The sequence below is a fragment of the Megalobrama amblycephala genome, linkage group LG7 (genome assembly GCF_018812025.1).
Source record: "Megalobrama amblycephala isolate DHTTF-2021 linkage group LG7, ASM1881202v1, whole genome shotgun sequence".
Classification (NCBI taxonomy): Eukaryota; Metazoa; Chordata; class Actinopteri; order Cypriniformes; family Xenocyprididae; genus Megalobrama; species Megalobrama amblycephala.
The window spans coordinates 23065101-23080537 of NC_063050.1; the positions used below are offsets into that span (position 1 = coordinate 23065101).

Here is a 15437-nt window from a genome sequence, read left to right on the forward strand (position 1 = left end):
GCTGAGCCTGAGAGTTTGAGTAAGCCATAGAAGAGCAGAAGGAGGTGAAGTGATGATATTAAAATAGTTTATTGAATAGTAGTTGCGTATAGTTCAGCGTTCACTTTGTCTGATTTCCAACAAGTGTTATTATACCAAGGGAAAAACAATGGAAAACTACTGCTTCACAACATCGTCCTGTGACAATAAAAACCTTCAAATGTATTCTATTATCTACCTGTGAAGACAAACATCCCTTTAAACCACACAATCATGAGATTAAACAACAATAAGAAGGAAATAATTAAAAATATAAAAACATAAAATGACATTAATAATAATAAATAAATGATGTAAATAAAATATAATTACAAATCAGATGACTACATAAATGATTATAAATTATAATGAAATAAAACACAAATGCATGGTTGCTTAATGTAAAACACACGGGTTGTTATTGAAAACCCTCTGATCCTTCAATATGTTAAAGACAGCGTGTTTATAGGAGATTTTGATATCTTTAAAATTGTAATAAACTTATATAGGACAATAGGTGAAACCTCATAAAAGCATAGATTTAGAAATATAAACTGGACTAAAGCTTGGAATATTTGTGAAGAAATATTGTTTACATAAAGCAAAAGAGGTTATATTCACAATTTTATGGTATATGTGTTAGAAAGATTTTGTTTGGATATTGATGTGATTTTTGCTCAACAGAAAGAGTCTTTTGTACATTTTTTTTTTAGTAATTGTGTATACAATAAAATAAGTTCATCAGAAGAAAAATAAACTATATTAGTATAACGTAGTAATATTATATTAAATACTAAGTTAAATAATTTTGATAGGTATATATTCCAATGAAAATAAGAATCATTGTACTTTTTTTTTAAATACATTATTATTATTGGGGAAGCTTTTATATACACAAGAAGAAACACAATTTCATTGGATTCATTGGATTTCAAACTTAATTACAAGGACTTCTGGTTGAAAGGGAATGCTGGTGCGTCTGGCTGCTGCTCCTCTCTCCGGGTTTATTGATTTTAAGAGATGCGCGCTGATGACTTCACTGCAAGCACTTAGATATTCATTACTTTCACTTTTTACAAATTTTTACATATGGGTCTAAAGACCCAGAAACTGGGCATACAGGTGCTGTTATATTCATCACTTTATATATAAATCTGCAAAAAGAACTGCTAATAATATATCAGTATATGCAGCAGACATGGTCACAACCAACAACAGTTGTAATCAGTTCAGATTCATATTCTGCACTTACAAGTATACTGAGTGGAAAATCAGAATAGGCAAGATATATTAATAGTAGTATTGCAAAGTCTGTATCGAATTTGCCAACTGAGAATTATAGTAGAATTTTTATGGTTGCCAACTCATGTTGGAGTAGGGTAATAAGGAGATGGACAAGATGGTGAAACAGGCACTTAATCATACAAATATCATTACACATGTATAAATCAGAAATTAAAAGTTTCATTAAAGTAACTTTCAGAAAGATGTGGCAAGAGAGATGAGATAAAGGAAACAAAGGGCAACATTTGTATAATATACATAAACAAGTTGGTCAAGAACTGCCTATGGTATTAGAAGGGATGATACAGTTTTTTGAGAATCTTTATTGAGAATTGTACACTCGACTCTTAATAAATTTCAGATAGGAAAACATAAATCCAGCCAATGTAATCATTGTGGACTTCCAGAAACAGTTGAGCAATGTGCTGATTAATTGTAGGGCATGTGAAAGTGAAAGACTCAGTTAAAAGAGGAATTAAAATCTATTCTTTGACATTACAGAATGTATTTAACACTTCTCATAAAGGATACAAAGCTCTTATAAATTTCCTGAAATTAACAAATTTAACAAAATATAGAATATTTTTTTTGGGACACAGTTGCTAAGTCCCAATTCAGGGGCTACGCACTTCGAAGTGCATGAAAGGGGGGTGGGGCTTTGGAGTGGAGGGTTGCCAGGTCTGCGCAACAAAACCATTCCAAAAGTAGTGTAATCACAGCACAAGTGTATATTTATAATTATAACAATATGCATGGTTAAACTATAAAGTTAGTTTTATATCGTTAGCAACTAGTTAACCTTGTTTGTTTTTATGTTAAATGAAATGTTAACTGTGTCAGTTGTTTTAACTAAAAGAAACTTGCACTGACATCGTAAAATATACCTGCTGACAGGGCCGGATTAACATAAGGGCTAGGTGGGGCTGAAGCCCCAGGGCCCGCGGGTAGAGGGGGCCCGTGATTGGCTGGAGGAAATGAGATTGACAAGTCAAAGGTGGTTGATTTGTGTCTAATAAAATAACAAGAAAAAATGATTGGAAAATGTGCCTGACTGATAAATCACTGTCCAGTCAAAATCACTTTACAATTCGCGACATGACATCGGGAAACGCCTCTTTGCGTTATGCTATCACATGTAGACTAGAAAATGGGAAATTGGCCTTTATTGCTTGTTCAGCCTCGCTGGTGTTCAAAATGATAAACAAAAGTGATAGTGGTGCGCAAAAAAGGAAAAATAAGCTTGAAAGGGAGAAAAGGGGTGCTAATCTTACAGCAAAAATTCCAAAACTAACTACTTACTTACGGTTCAAATAAAACATCCGAGCCAGTGGAAGACCCCGCGTGCAGCGGCAGCTCACAATTATCTTCACCCACCGACACCGTCGCCGATCTGCGTGCTTTACACGTTGAAGAAGGTGAGATAGCAGCTGCAGCAAGTTATTATTCTTATAACGAGTTAAGCCCTATTCGGATGGTAATTGTTTCTCATGAAAACGTAAGGTGTTTTCAACATTTACAGGGACGAGTCGATTTATTTTATTGCCGTTTGAATTCAGAATGTGAGTTTTTTCTCTCATCATCATCACCACCTGTGTAAAAATCCCGAATTAACTTTCCTACTCTTTTTTGACGAACACCAATGTCGTGTGACTTGTCTCCACTATCTGCCTTTGAAGCACATTCTATCAGTTGCAGTTCTGGTGCCTCCATCCGTACAACTCGACCTCGACACATTACTCACGGGACACTGCACTTATTCGCAATCACAAAATTCTTTATTTGCATGTGCTTTAAAGCCCTGCCAGTTAAACATGTCATTCGTGTGCTGTTCTGAGATGCGCTTTTTCTGAAGCGTGCACACACACTTAAGCCTGTCAAACAGCACCTGACTATGGACTTCATCTTTCGCGTCTGATTGCGCTATTATACTGTCAAATACACAAAAGGTTTACATAAACACAGTTGGTTATGTCTGAAGTGAGTTGAGAAAATCGGACGTGTGCAGGTCTTAAAGTGACAGCATCCTAATAGTTAGCATGCGGACCCTTGTCCTTAAAGGGATAGTTCACCCAAAAATTAAAATTCTGTCATCACATACTCCCTTTCAAGTTGTTTTAAACCTGAATGAGTTTCTTTCTTCTGTTGAACACAAAAGAAAATATTTTGAAGAATGTGGGTAACCTAACAGTTGCTGGTCCCCATTCATTTCCATAGTAGGAAAAAAATATAATGTGGAAATCACTGGGTACCATCAACTGTCTGGTTACCCACATTCTTCAAAATAGTTTATTTTGTGTTAATAAGAGGAAAGAATTATTGTGTCAGCCATATATGCAATACAATTTTAAAATATGTTAAATATTTTATATGTTAAATATATTTTAAAATATGTTAAATAGCATGGAATATTTAGTGTGCTTGTGCTTATATAAAATGATTTGATAAAATGAAATTTGTAAAAATATTATAAATAATAACAATAAAAAAAAATTATTGTGGTACAAGACACTGTGGCATGGCAGTCATATGAAAGGGGGCCCTTGGTGTTGCTATAGCCCCAGGGCCCAACGTGTTCTTAATCCGGGCCTGCCTGCTGAGCATGACTATTTGTAACAGGCAAGAATTTTAAAGCTATGATGACCAAGACAAAATTTGAATGGACCATAGATCTGTTTTGTATGTTCAAATATTTATGATTTTATTTATATATATTTATATAATATGCTCCACCAGCGTCTCCCTGCTCAGCTGAATGAAAGTATGTTTTGTTCTGTTTTATGTATACTGTTAATTGAAAATGTTGTTGTTTTTCTGATGTTAAATCTAAGTTCTGTTGTAAATAGTTGTAAAAGGTACTTTATGTAATGTAGCTATAGAACGATGTATTTTAATATAAAAACATTTAATTTACATGATGAAAAAATTATTATAGGCCTATAATTTTTCATGTAAAATTATAAGTTGCATAAAAGAAATAAACAATGAACAGAACAATTCTCTTTTATTTAGGCTACACGTGAACATATGTAAAAATGTTTAACAGAAATTTCTTCGGCTCATTTACAAATAAATTACATTACAAATATATGTATAGGCTACAACTTATGCATTTCATTTTTAACTTACATCAAAAAAATAAACTGTACAGAAATTAGGCTGTTTCATTGACAAAGTGACATTTAAATAATATTTATATATCATATATAATATGTATATATATATATATATATATATATATATATATATATATATATATATATATATATATACATATATAGACTATATTTATATATTTATAAGCGGCCTTTGAAGTGCAATTCACAGCGGCGCGAGGTGGACTGACGTAATTCGAGAGCGACTTCAAGTACACCCCTCCGTTTTCCAGTGGAATGAAGCATCCACAAAGCCACTGGAAGGCAAGCCTGCAACGTTTAGCCAAAAAAGCGTAACGGCTAAAGCTAACGCTCCGTCCCCAGCGGTAAGCAGGGAATGAGACCAGAGGCTGTTTTTTTGAATGTATGTCAATGGATGAGAGGCTTCACTATGCTGATTAAACAGCTTTTGTGGGGAAATAGCTAATCATTTAATTAATGGACAGCCTGTTTGCCAATCTTAAGAATGTTTTACACTAAACAATACTTTCGTTGGGAACTATGTGTAGATTTTAGCTTGATAAAATCTCCCGAGAACACTTTCAAAGTGCACGCCACTTATAAGCATTGTAAATTAACTATTACAGAATACACATACCAATTAAATGCACAGATCTCCTCTCTCTACTATCTAGGCCTACATAGTTTAACCATGCATATTTTGGTCCAGTGAAACATGTCAAAACCCAATAGAATGTCATAAAACTTTAAAATGCACACACAAACGTCAACTGTCAGCTGTCTGTCACACAGCCGCTAGCCATGTAACGACGCTCGGCTCATTGTTGCCAAGTCTGGGATTGGGATACTTTTACACTTGTGCTGTGATTACGCTACTTTTGGGATGGTTTTGTTGCGCAGACCTGGCAACCCTCCACTCCAAAGCCCCACCCCTTTCATGCACTGTGAAGTGTTTTCTGCCCTGCTCTGTTCTTTTTCCTGAGATCGCAGTCTGACCCGGTCGCCATTTTTGCAAGAATTGCGCAGTTATCGACTCTTCATCATGTCGTCTTCAAGCGGCAAAAAAGAAAAAAAAGGTATCTTCTGCCTTTATTTTGAGATACATTTTGATAATAAATTGTGCTTAACTGCTGTTTGGCATATGTTTTTTCCCCAGAATCTTTGCACTGTTTTACTTTCGATTTCCACCGCGAGGGTTACATAAATTGTTTACCTCCACATCTGTAAGTAGACTAGCATGTAGTTTAGCTTTTAATTCGTGTAGGCAAACTTACATGGTTGATCATTTCATTTAAGATGTGACTGCACGCTGTGCAAACACTACAACGGACAATTAACGGATATACCAGCATGACATCTAGCCTTTCTCATCTGACTAATGTGTAGCGCCTGATATGTCTGCCTGTGACGTTCTTTCCATATCGTTCAAATGCGCACTTTTCGCTCGAGTTACAAAAACTGGGATGCATTTACATCGAGAAATAAAATCATTGAGCACTACTGCGCGCCAAATAGCAGGCTTAAATTGGCTATTTGTAATATATTAGGTCTACGTTTAATTTGATAACCGAAGTTTACACCTCAAATATCGCATAGACTACAGCATATTTCGAGTAGGCCTTTTTGTAGCTTCTCATCTCATGCATTTTGCACACATACAGATATGTGTAAGTTGGTAAAACAATAAACAAATGGCTTCATTTTTCCTGGAACACATTATTGCATGCTGAATAAAACTTTTTCTTTCTTTTTTGTTCAATCCCATGCAGGAAAAAAACGTATTTGTACACAGTCGCAAAAATAACATCATTAACATTGCAGGGGGAAAGAAAAGTTGGGGACTTTATGCGGACGCTCGCGCACGTACGCAATCATGAACCGCGTTCTCCACATGAACACGAGGAAGTCGCTCTTGAGTGCAGACAAGGGACGTGCACAGATATTTTAGGAGGCAGGGGCTCAAGTGGAAAAAAGGGCACTTCTCATAATTATTTTAAAAAATAATAAACGAAACGTTTGCACAATCAGCAAGTTTGCTACACTACTATTTTCAAGTAACTAGATATTTAGAATAAATGACTGCTCAGAGGAAAGGGACATAGTTAACTAATAATTTGTTTATTTTGCACAAATCAATAAATCGCTTTAATTCTTTTGGTGTTATTGGAATACTTATTTCACGTATTGGACAATTTTAAGATTTTGGTCTATTTTTGATTCCATGTCTTTGTTTACTCTAGTATGCAAAGAAAACCTCCAAAATACACATTTAGATCTGCATATTTAAAGGCCAAGAGTTTTTGAACAAGAGAATGTTATAAGTACATAATATATATAATAACACATGACTGGTGATTGTTGTTGTTACACAGCATGATCAAATCCTTGTTTTTGGCCAACCAGCATAATTAACAAATATAATATTCTATTAATAATAACAATATTTGGTCACTTCTTTATGATGGAAATGATACAGCAATTGTAATTTCTTCAACAAGAATATGTGGACATCAAACATGCACACTCAGAGTGAGGGTTTAAAATTTTATTGATGTATCCTCCTGTGTTAGCGTAGATTTAAGAATGGTAGCATTATGATTTAAAATCGTGCATCCTTAGAAAACTGTCTAATATGGTTCATGAATTTGCGTTTTTTAAATGCTCCTCATCTGGTATTGACAGTCCTACAGATATATTTAGCATGGTTCAATAAAACAATGCATAGAGCATTAAAATAATTTAAATTATAATATGGCATAAATTGCATTAGTATCAGATCAGGCAGATGCGTTACTGGTGGTCAAATTATTAACGTGGCGTTAAACGTATAAATAATCTCACCCTTAAATAGCTTTGTGAACATACATGGGCTACCTGAAAGAAATACACAGGAAGGATCTATCTAGGGATTTTTTTCTTTTTTGCTTTTCATCGACAGACACCTGTTGTCTTTTCCCGGGCATAGTTGTCAAAAATTGTCAGCCAGCAGCAAACACGAGGTGGGGTACGCACAGGAATTAATGTGTCGCGGAGGGAGGGCATAAAGCCGACCTGATATAGGCCTAAATATATAGTAAATATATATGTTTGACAGGGAAGCTGTGCGCAAACAGGGATATATTGATTTATTTAAAAATAAAAAGCACCCTAGAAAAAAGGGCACTTTCTCTCAAGGAAGAAAAAGGGCAGGTGCTTGAGCCTCCTTTTATGTATATGTGTGAACATACCTGGTGCAGATGTATGGTGATTTTGTCAGATGATGTTGTGACTTCAAATGATTAAGGAGTATAGTGAGAGGAGTATAGAGACTTCTAGTTAACATGTAGTATTAACGGGTTGTGTTTAGTCACTTTTTATACTTGTTTTATGTCTGACAACAGAAATGTGTGTGTGTGTGTATATATATATATATATATATATAAAATTGGAAACAGCTTTATTAGGCATTCAATTGTATAACAGTATGTGTATATGACAGCTCAGAGAGTAAGTAGAAGCAAAACAGATCTGAAAAGCCAAAACTTGTCTGAACGCAACCACAATGCAATTATAGAGTAAATATGCTAATTAGCATGAGACATCATCTGCTGCAACAAGTCTCACAAAATCCTGTGGGAAACACTGTGAGGCTTTATAATGATTCAGCAGCCATTCCTGTGTACTTTAAGGCCAACGTCTATCCTGTGTTTTAAATCAGAAACTTTTTATTATTTTATTTTTTCCAAAATAAAAAAAAAAAAAATGTAGAATTAACAAAATGTGTACTTTTTGTAGGTAGAAGGGGAAGCTTCGACGAAGATTTACCAAATAGTGAGTATACACATACAAATGTTTACAATATATGCTTCTGTTTGCAAATATGCATTTTGACTTATTATACAATACAATACAGTAATCTGTTTGTCATCAATTAATAATTTTGTAATCAATTTGTATGCACCTGATTTAATCCTTTTACTCTTTTTCAGTGTCCTTGAGAAGGATGGTGTTGGTAGGAAGGACAGGAGCAGGTAAAAGCACTTCTGGAAACACAATTCTGGCCAGAGGAGCCTTCAGAGCTGCAAAAAGTGGTTCATCTGTAACCAAAGAGTGCTGGAAAAAGACCAGAGAAGTGGCGGGAAGAGAAATTACCCTGGTGGATACTCCAGGTATGTTTGACACAGATGTTCCAGAACAGTATCTGAAACAGGAGATCAGTAAGTGTATAAACATGACGGCACCTGGACCTCACGCCATCATCCTGGTCATTCAGCTCGGCCCATTCTCTGAAGAAGAGAGAAACTCAGTGGAGAAGATCAGAGCTTTATTTGGAGAAGAAGCAGATAAACACACAATCGTCCTCTTTACTCGCGGTGATGAACTGACTGGCACTATCGAAGAATACGTCAGTGAAGTTGGTGATGATCTGAAAGAAATCCTGAGTCGTTGTGGAGGAAGATATCACGTGTTCAATAATAAAGACATTGAAGATCGTAATCAGGTTGTGGAGCTCCTGGAGAAGGTGGATGCCATGGTCTCTGCTAATGGAGGTGAATTTTACACCAGCGACTCTTACAAGGAAGTGGATCTCATGCTGAAAACTAAAGAAGCAGAACTGAGACGAGAATATGAGAAGAAACTACAAGAGAAGGAGAGGGAACTGGAGTCCAGATTCACTGAAGAGAAGAAGAAACTACAAGAGAAAATAGAGGCACTAACAGCATCTGAGCAAGAGAAAGAAGAGAAGATCAAAGAGCTGGAACGAGTAAATCAGAGGAAAATGATTGAGTACAAGCGTTATTATGAAGCAAAGCTCAGAGAGGCCAGACTGGAGGCAGAACTCACTCATATTAATGAGAGAAAAATGATGGAGATCTTCACCAAGTTACAAACACTCCAGATCTAATCATGCATGTGTATTTTATGAATGCTTTGGCTGTGCTCAGACATATAGTTCTATATGTAACTCTGAAAATAAGACATATAAAATAAGATAAGACATCGTATTTCAGTGAAAGTTATTCAAGTCAAGTTGCCTTTATTTGTTTAGCACTTTTTACTATACAGATTGTTTCAAAGCACCTTTACAGTGATAGAATGACAATTTTGTAACAAAGTTTGTTTTAGCTGTACAGCAGCACTAGAAGAAAACACTGTTTTGCTTAAGTCAGTTCAGTTTTGATTCATTTCCATTGTAAAAATCAGCAGTTATCGATTTAGTTTCATCTAAACAGCAGCAGCTCTGTAGAACACGCTGATGTCATCATCCAGCTCAGTTTACTTCTCATATAATAGTGTCATTTTGAGTCTTCCTGATCCTATTGGGCAGAGTGTGTGAGTTTCAGATTTGTGTTCCTCATGTTAATTAATAATTAGTTTAGGATTATATAGACCTGTTTTAGCAGAGAAACAAGTGTGCCACCATCTTTAGAATATTGTCTTTGAACTTCTATGGCATTTCTATGGCAACTTGATATTTCTATGGCATCTCTGTTGAAGAATATTTAGCTGGTGAAGTGGATTCACCTGTTGTTACCTAATGAAAGTTATCATGAGCATTGTTATGTTTAAAGATGTCTAAACAAATGTCAGTAGACTGGGAAGATTTTAAAATGAGCAGTTCATTCATAAATACGTAAGATCGCTGTGGAAATACAAACCGGAAGTCAAAAGACAACGAGCGCAGCGCTAAAAAGGGGCAGACCTACATAAGGTCTATAAGAGTGTTGTGTATTATTTGGGGCAGGCACTCTCTGTGGGAAAGCTTCTCTCAGGAGTGGCTCTTGCTCAGACCTTAAAGGCCCCGGTATACTTCAAACGAAATCGAAGAAAGAACTGATGTGACGTCATTTCGAACAAAATCAGGCCAAAACAAAGTTCGTTTTGTGTTCTTTTTGGAAGTTCGAAGCGGCTTGCCAAAGTGAACTTTCAGGAAAAGTTCGCTCCAGCTGCAAAACACCTTCGTACTACCATTGGTCAGTGACGATAACGTAACAGGAGGTGTGCGCTGAGGCTCCGCCTTCACTCGCGTGGAGCGTGTCTCTGACTCATTTGATCTGTTGAGTTTTGTTGAGGTAAGAGCTCCGCGGGTGAAAACATGAACACACTGGATCAGGGGCGGAGCCAGGGGGTGGCCAGGGGTGGCCGTGGCCACCCTTGGCCTAAGCTTGGCCACCCCTTTGGCCACCCCGCTCACAACCGCTGTTTCTGTATCCTTTTTTTGTTGACAAGAATTGCGTTTATTTAAACGCAGAACCGTCTCTTTAAGACCACAAAAAAAAAAAAAAAAAAAAAAAAAACTGTAGACTATTCAGACGCGCACTTCAACTTTGCCTCAGCGCCAGGCGCAAGTCAAACGCGCGCGGAAATGATACAGGTGCCGCATGAGCTTCAGCAGAACAAGTGAACGGCGCACATTGTATATAGCTTACGTTAATGTTTCTCAACTGGTGGGTTGCAAGACGCGCACGTTTCAATCACGCGCAAATACGGCGCGCTGTAGGTATATTAGGCTACTCACTATAAATAAAGCGCAAAAGAAACTACGAGCATGCAATGTAGTTCTGTCGTCTATTAGCTAAGTCATGACATAACCAAAAAGGCGATTAAAGCTGCATTAGAACTGTGTATGCATGTATGTAGGCCTATTTGAGATACATGCGTCACATGCCTCTGGACTAAAATATTCTGCTATGCCAGAACACAATATAAGGCACAAACTGATATGTAAGTTTTTAATGCATAAATAAATGTGAGAACTGTGCATTTGTTTTAGAAGATGCTAATTTTGCAATAATTTATAAAGTACAAACAAAAGTTATCACATTTAAATGCATAAAATAATTAATTTTACATTCTGGCATTTATGTGCTGTTGACTTCCGCATCAGCAAATGGGAATTCAAAAGAGAACACATTTGTTGTCTTTGTACTGAGTTTAATTTAGGTATGATAGAACTGTTGCAATTATTTATTTTGACAATATGGAAAGTTTGAATTTTAGTGTTTACTTTTTGGTTAATTTTTGAAACAGAATAATCTTTGAAGTACAGTATGTGGTTATCTGCATGTCTCATCCATGGATATGCAACAATGGAGAACAAGTTATTAGGGGTTTTGAGAACCAGAACAAGCTGACTGAACAAGTTGAAATTTAGCTATAGCTTGAGCCACTTTATTAATATGCCTGCAAGTGAGGAACGCAAAAAAAAGAAAAGAAAAATTCTCAATTAATTAAGTGCAAATGAACTGTACTCAGTTGTGTTGTAGGCACAATTCAGTACTTTATAGTCAGACTCGTTTTTATGTTGAAATTATGAAGATTTCTGTGCCACCCCAGACTGGTTGCCGGCCCCTGCCTGGCCACCCCTATGAAAAAATCCTGGCTCCGCCACTGCACTGGATAGCTGATTATAGTACAAAATGAAGTTGTGCTTGTAAAGCAATAAGGCACTAACACTGTTTTTCATGTTTGATACTGTAAAGCTGCTTGATTTTAAGCAATCTATTGAATAAAGTGCTATATGAAGACGTGACGTGACTGGAGAGCTACATTGCAGAGCTCATGCTAACATTCCCATGCTGTTATGATCAGACGCTTTTCTTATGCTTTATATATAAAAAAAATGCTTGCTGTTGTCTCATTTTTGTTGTGTTTATTTTGTTACTAGAAGAAAGTGCATGGCACATTACATATTCGTCTAAATGTTGATCTCAGATGTTCATTTACAGTATATCGCTGGTCACACATTTCGAACTTCGTTTTACCCCAAAACGAAGAATGAAAAAGGACTTTGTTTGAAGTATATCAGTGCCTTTAACAGTGTTGCCAACTGCTTTCAATTAAAAGTAGCTAAAACGGCTAAATGTCACTAGATGACATCATAATAACAACAATTCATAATTCATTGGTTTATTGATCTATATAAATATGAATAGAGATCAGTGAGCAAAATAATAATCTAGATAAGGTTTGTCCAAAAAGATGCTAGATTTGTCCCTAAACTTTTGAAAAAAGTCTCAAAAGGAGCGGGGAAGTCACTAAATCTAGTGACAAAATCCCTAAATTGGCAACACGGGACCTTATTGACTCTTTTGTCGTTTGTCTCTTCTGCATTTCTTATATCATGTAGTTACAGATTTTGTTGTGTTTATTATATTTATTATTTCTTTATTTTTTCCTTATTATCCATAGAATTATGTTTATCAGCCTATTATTACTGGTAGCTTTAAACAAACAGGTTGTAACAGTGCAGTGTGCAGTTAATCATAATCAATTTTCGATTCCGGCTTTCAGTGATTATGAAAAGAAGATAATCAAGGTAAAATGATTATTGTGCTGCTGCTGCAGCATTCTGTCCAGAGCACCTCCCTTTCCCTCACAGCAGTGTGCTTTTGGTCCTCCCTAAAAGCCTAAACTAAACGTCTAAATCCTCCAAATAAGTGAGTGTTGTAAAGTGCAGTTTTTGCAAGTAATCATGTAAACAGTCGATTTTGTCTTAAGTGAATGTACACAGTTGAGAAGGAAAATGCATGTGTAACAGTATATGTATCCATGCTGGTTTTTAAAATGAGGAGGAGTCCAATAAACTGAAAAAAAAGAAGAAAGAAAAAGGAAAGTCACTCAATGATCTTGACTGAATATCTGAGAAGCTTTAGGAAGGATTAATCTGCATATAATGAGTATGCAGGGTAATTTTCATTTGATGATTTTGTTGAATTTCTGTTGTAGGCTATTATCTGAATACCATGTTAATACATCTTCCTGAAACATTTAAAATGCTGTCATCTGTCATTTCATTTGTATGAAATTTGTTCATTTGTTTTTTCTGTTTTTGTTTTGTTCTGTATTTTTTGTTCTTATTTAGTTCTGATGAAGTATGCTATCAATAAATGTGAAAATTAACTTACTCATATCATAAAATAAGACTGACTGTAATCATTTGCCCACTAATAATCATGTTAAATAATCATGATTTCAATATTGTTTTCATTTACAATTGGTCAATTACCAATTGTAAAAAGCGCTATATAAATAAAATTGACTTGACTTGACTATTGTCTAAAATAATCACAGTATTTTTGCCATAATCGAGCAGCACTATAATGTGTAATATTTTAATTAGCCTACAATATATCAAATAAAACACCATAACACCTTTTAAAATGTCTTTTCTCCGTTTCTCCTCTGATTTAGCTTTATGTATTAAACTAGATTATACGTTTTGCTCATGAAATTTCTTGTAATTTTCCTCATGTGTCTCTTTGAATAAAAATATCAGCTATTTGAATAAATGTTTATGTACCTTGAATTACAGGCCTAAACATTAATCATGTTCTGTTTGGGAAACTGTCTATGTTCTTCGCATTTTTTTTTTTCATCAGGTTTTTCAATTATTCTTGGATAAATTTTCATTTCAATAAAGATCCATGCTTCAATAGATTGTTTTATTTTTTTTAATTTTACGTTCAAATGTGTAAATATGTATATCTATACATATAAACATATAAAGTTATATCCTTCATATAGAGAAAAATAAACTTTATTTAGAGATACGATATCAAACTGTGGGATAAAGAATATTTTACTTTAAAGTTTTCATCTAATTGATATCTAGAACAACATTTTTTGTGAGTTAAGAATTATAAAACCGATTATGAGACTCAACGTTTTTCCTCAAAAAAGGCAACTAAAAAGGAAAATGTTGAAATCAATATTGAGTTATCTAAATTAGAGGGAAAGAGCATAGTGTAGAATGAAATAATGGACAAATGGCAGCAGTAGTGGCAAAATTAAACAAAAGAGAGGCATTTATATTCAATACAAAGCAGATAGGGTGTATCAAGAGATAAAGGTACGAGTAGGAGAGAACAAGTCATTTTAAGCAGAATAAGAATGGGGCATAGGCTATGCCGCATAGCAATCTTAATGGCACTCTGCATATTATGGGGAAACACCCAACAGGAATGTGCATCCAGTGTCACGAGTATGAGACGATTGAGCATTTTTAATACCTCGTGGTAGGTTTAATCATGAAGGACAATAAATAATTACCCAGTTAAGGACAAGTCGAGGGAAATCTTAAAAGTATTTTAGAATGTGCAGGGAAACAAAAAGGCAGGCAATATTTATTATGGTTTTAAAAGAAACTGGATTGGACAAGAGGATATAGTGTGACGGAATTGTAATACAGTAGGTGGCAGTAATGCAACAAATTGGACGCCAGCTGCCGCAAAACCCCGAAGAAGAATCAGAGGAAGAAGAAGAAGAATTGAAGATTGTTGGGAGCACGAGAGAGCAAATATAAAAAGCATTGGGTGGATAGCAGAAGAAATAGCACAAAAAATGGATTTAGTAAATAGGAAATACAGTGATGCAGTGCCTAGCTGCACTCCCTCCATGGTTATTTAAAATACAATAGATCATGACAGGGTTGTTTCGTTTTTATTGGTCCCAGCACATGTTGGAATAGATGGAAACGAAATGGCAGATAAACATGCTTAAAGATGGTTAAATAAAAATAATGTAGGAATTGATGTAAAAATTAGTAAAGCAGAAGCAAAGATAATTATAAAGCAAGCTGTTATTAAATCTTGGCAACAAAAATGGGATATGGAGAAGACAGGTAGACATCTATATAAAATCCAAAAGAAAGTAGGATTACAAATTAATGAGACTGGAAGTGACTTTAAAAGAAGAGAAGAAGTAGTAATAGCATGATTAAGATTAGGACATTCATCTTTAAATGGAAACTTGAATAAAATCAGGAAGCACCCTTCTGAGTTTTGTAGATTTTGTGGTGAAATTGAAACAGTGGAGCATATTTTATTACAGTGTAGAGCATATAGTAAAGAGAGACAAATGCTGGAAACAAAGATACAAGCAGAAGGGGCAAATAATATGACATTAGAACTGATATTAGGCAATAGAAAATTCAGAAGAATGATAATAAAATATATAATAGATACAGGAAACTTAAGGAGAATATAAGTTGTTTTTTTTTTTTGTTTTTTTTTAAGAATTTGTATGTGTATGTACGTATGT

At 35.1% G+C, this 15437-nt stretch overlaps 1 protein-coding gene across 2 annotated transcripts; it reads left to right on the forward strand.

Moving 5' to 3' along the window:
• The first annotated feature begins 5349 nt into the window (after positions 1-5349).
• On the forward strand, positions 5350-13831 carry LOC125272059 (GTPase IMAP family member 7-like). Of its 2 annotated transcripts, XM_048196628.1 has the most exons (4): positions 5400-5491; positions 5572-5638; positions 8190-8225; positions 8384-13831. In XM_048196628.1, coding segments are annotated over exons 3-4 (918 nt in total). In that variant the 5' UTR covers positions 5400-5491; positions 5572-5638; positions 8190-8224; the 3' UTR covers positions 9301-13831. The 2 variants fall into 2 exon arrangements, with proteins under 2 accessions (XP_048052584.1, XP_048052585.1); XM_048196627.1 differs by lacking the exon at positions 5572-5638 and having other exon boundaries at positions 5350-5491.
• The last annotated feature ends 1606 nt before the right edge of the window (positions 13832-15437 follow it).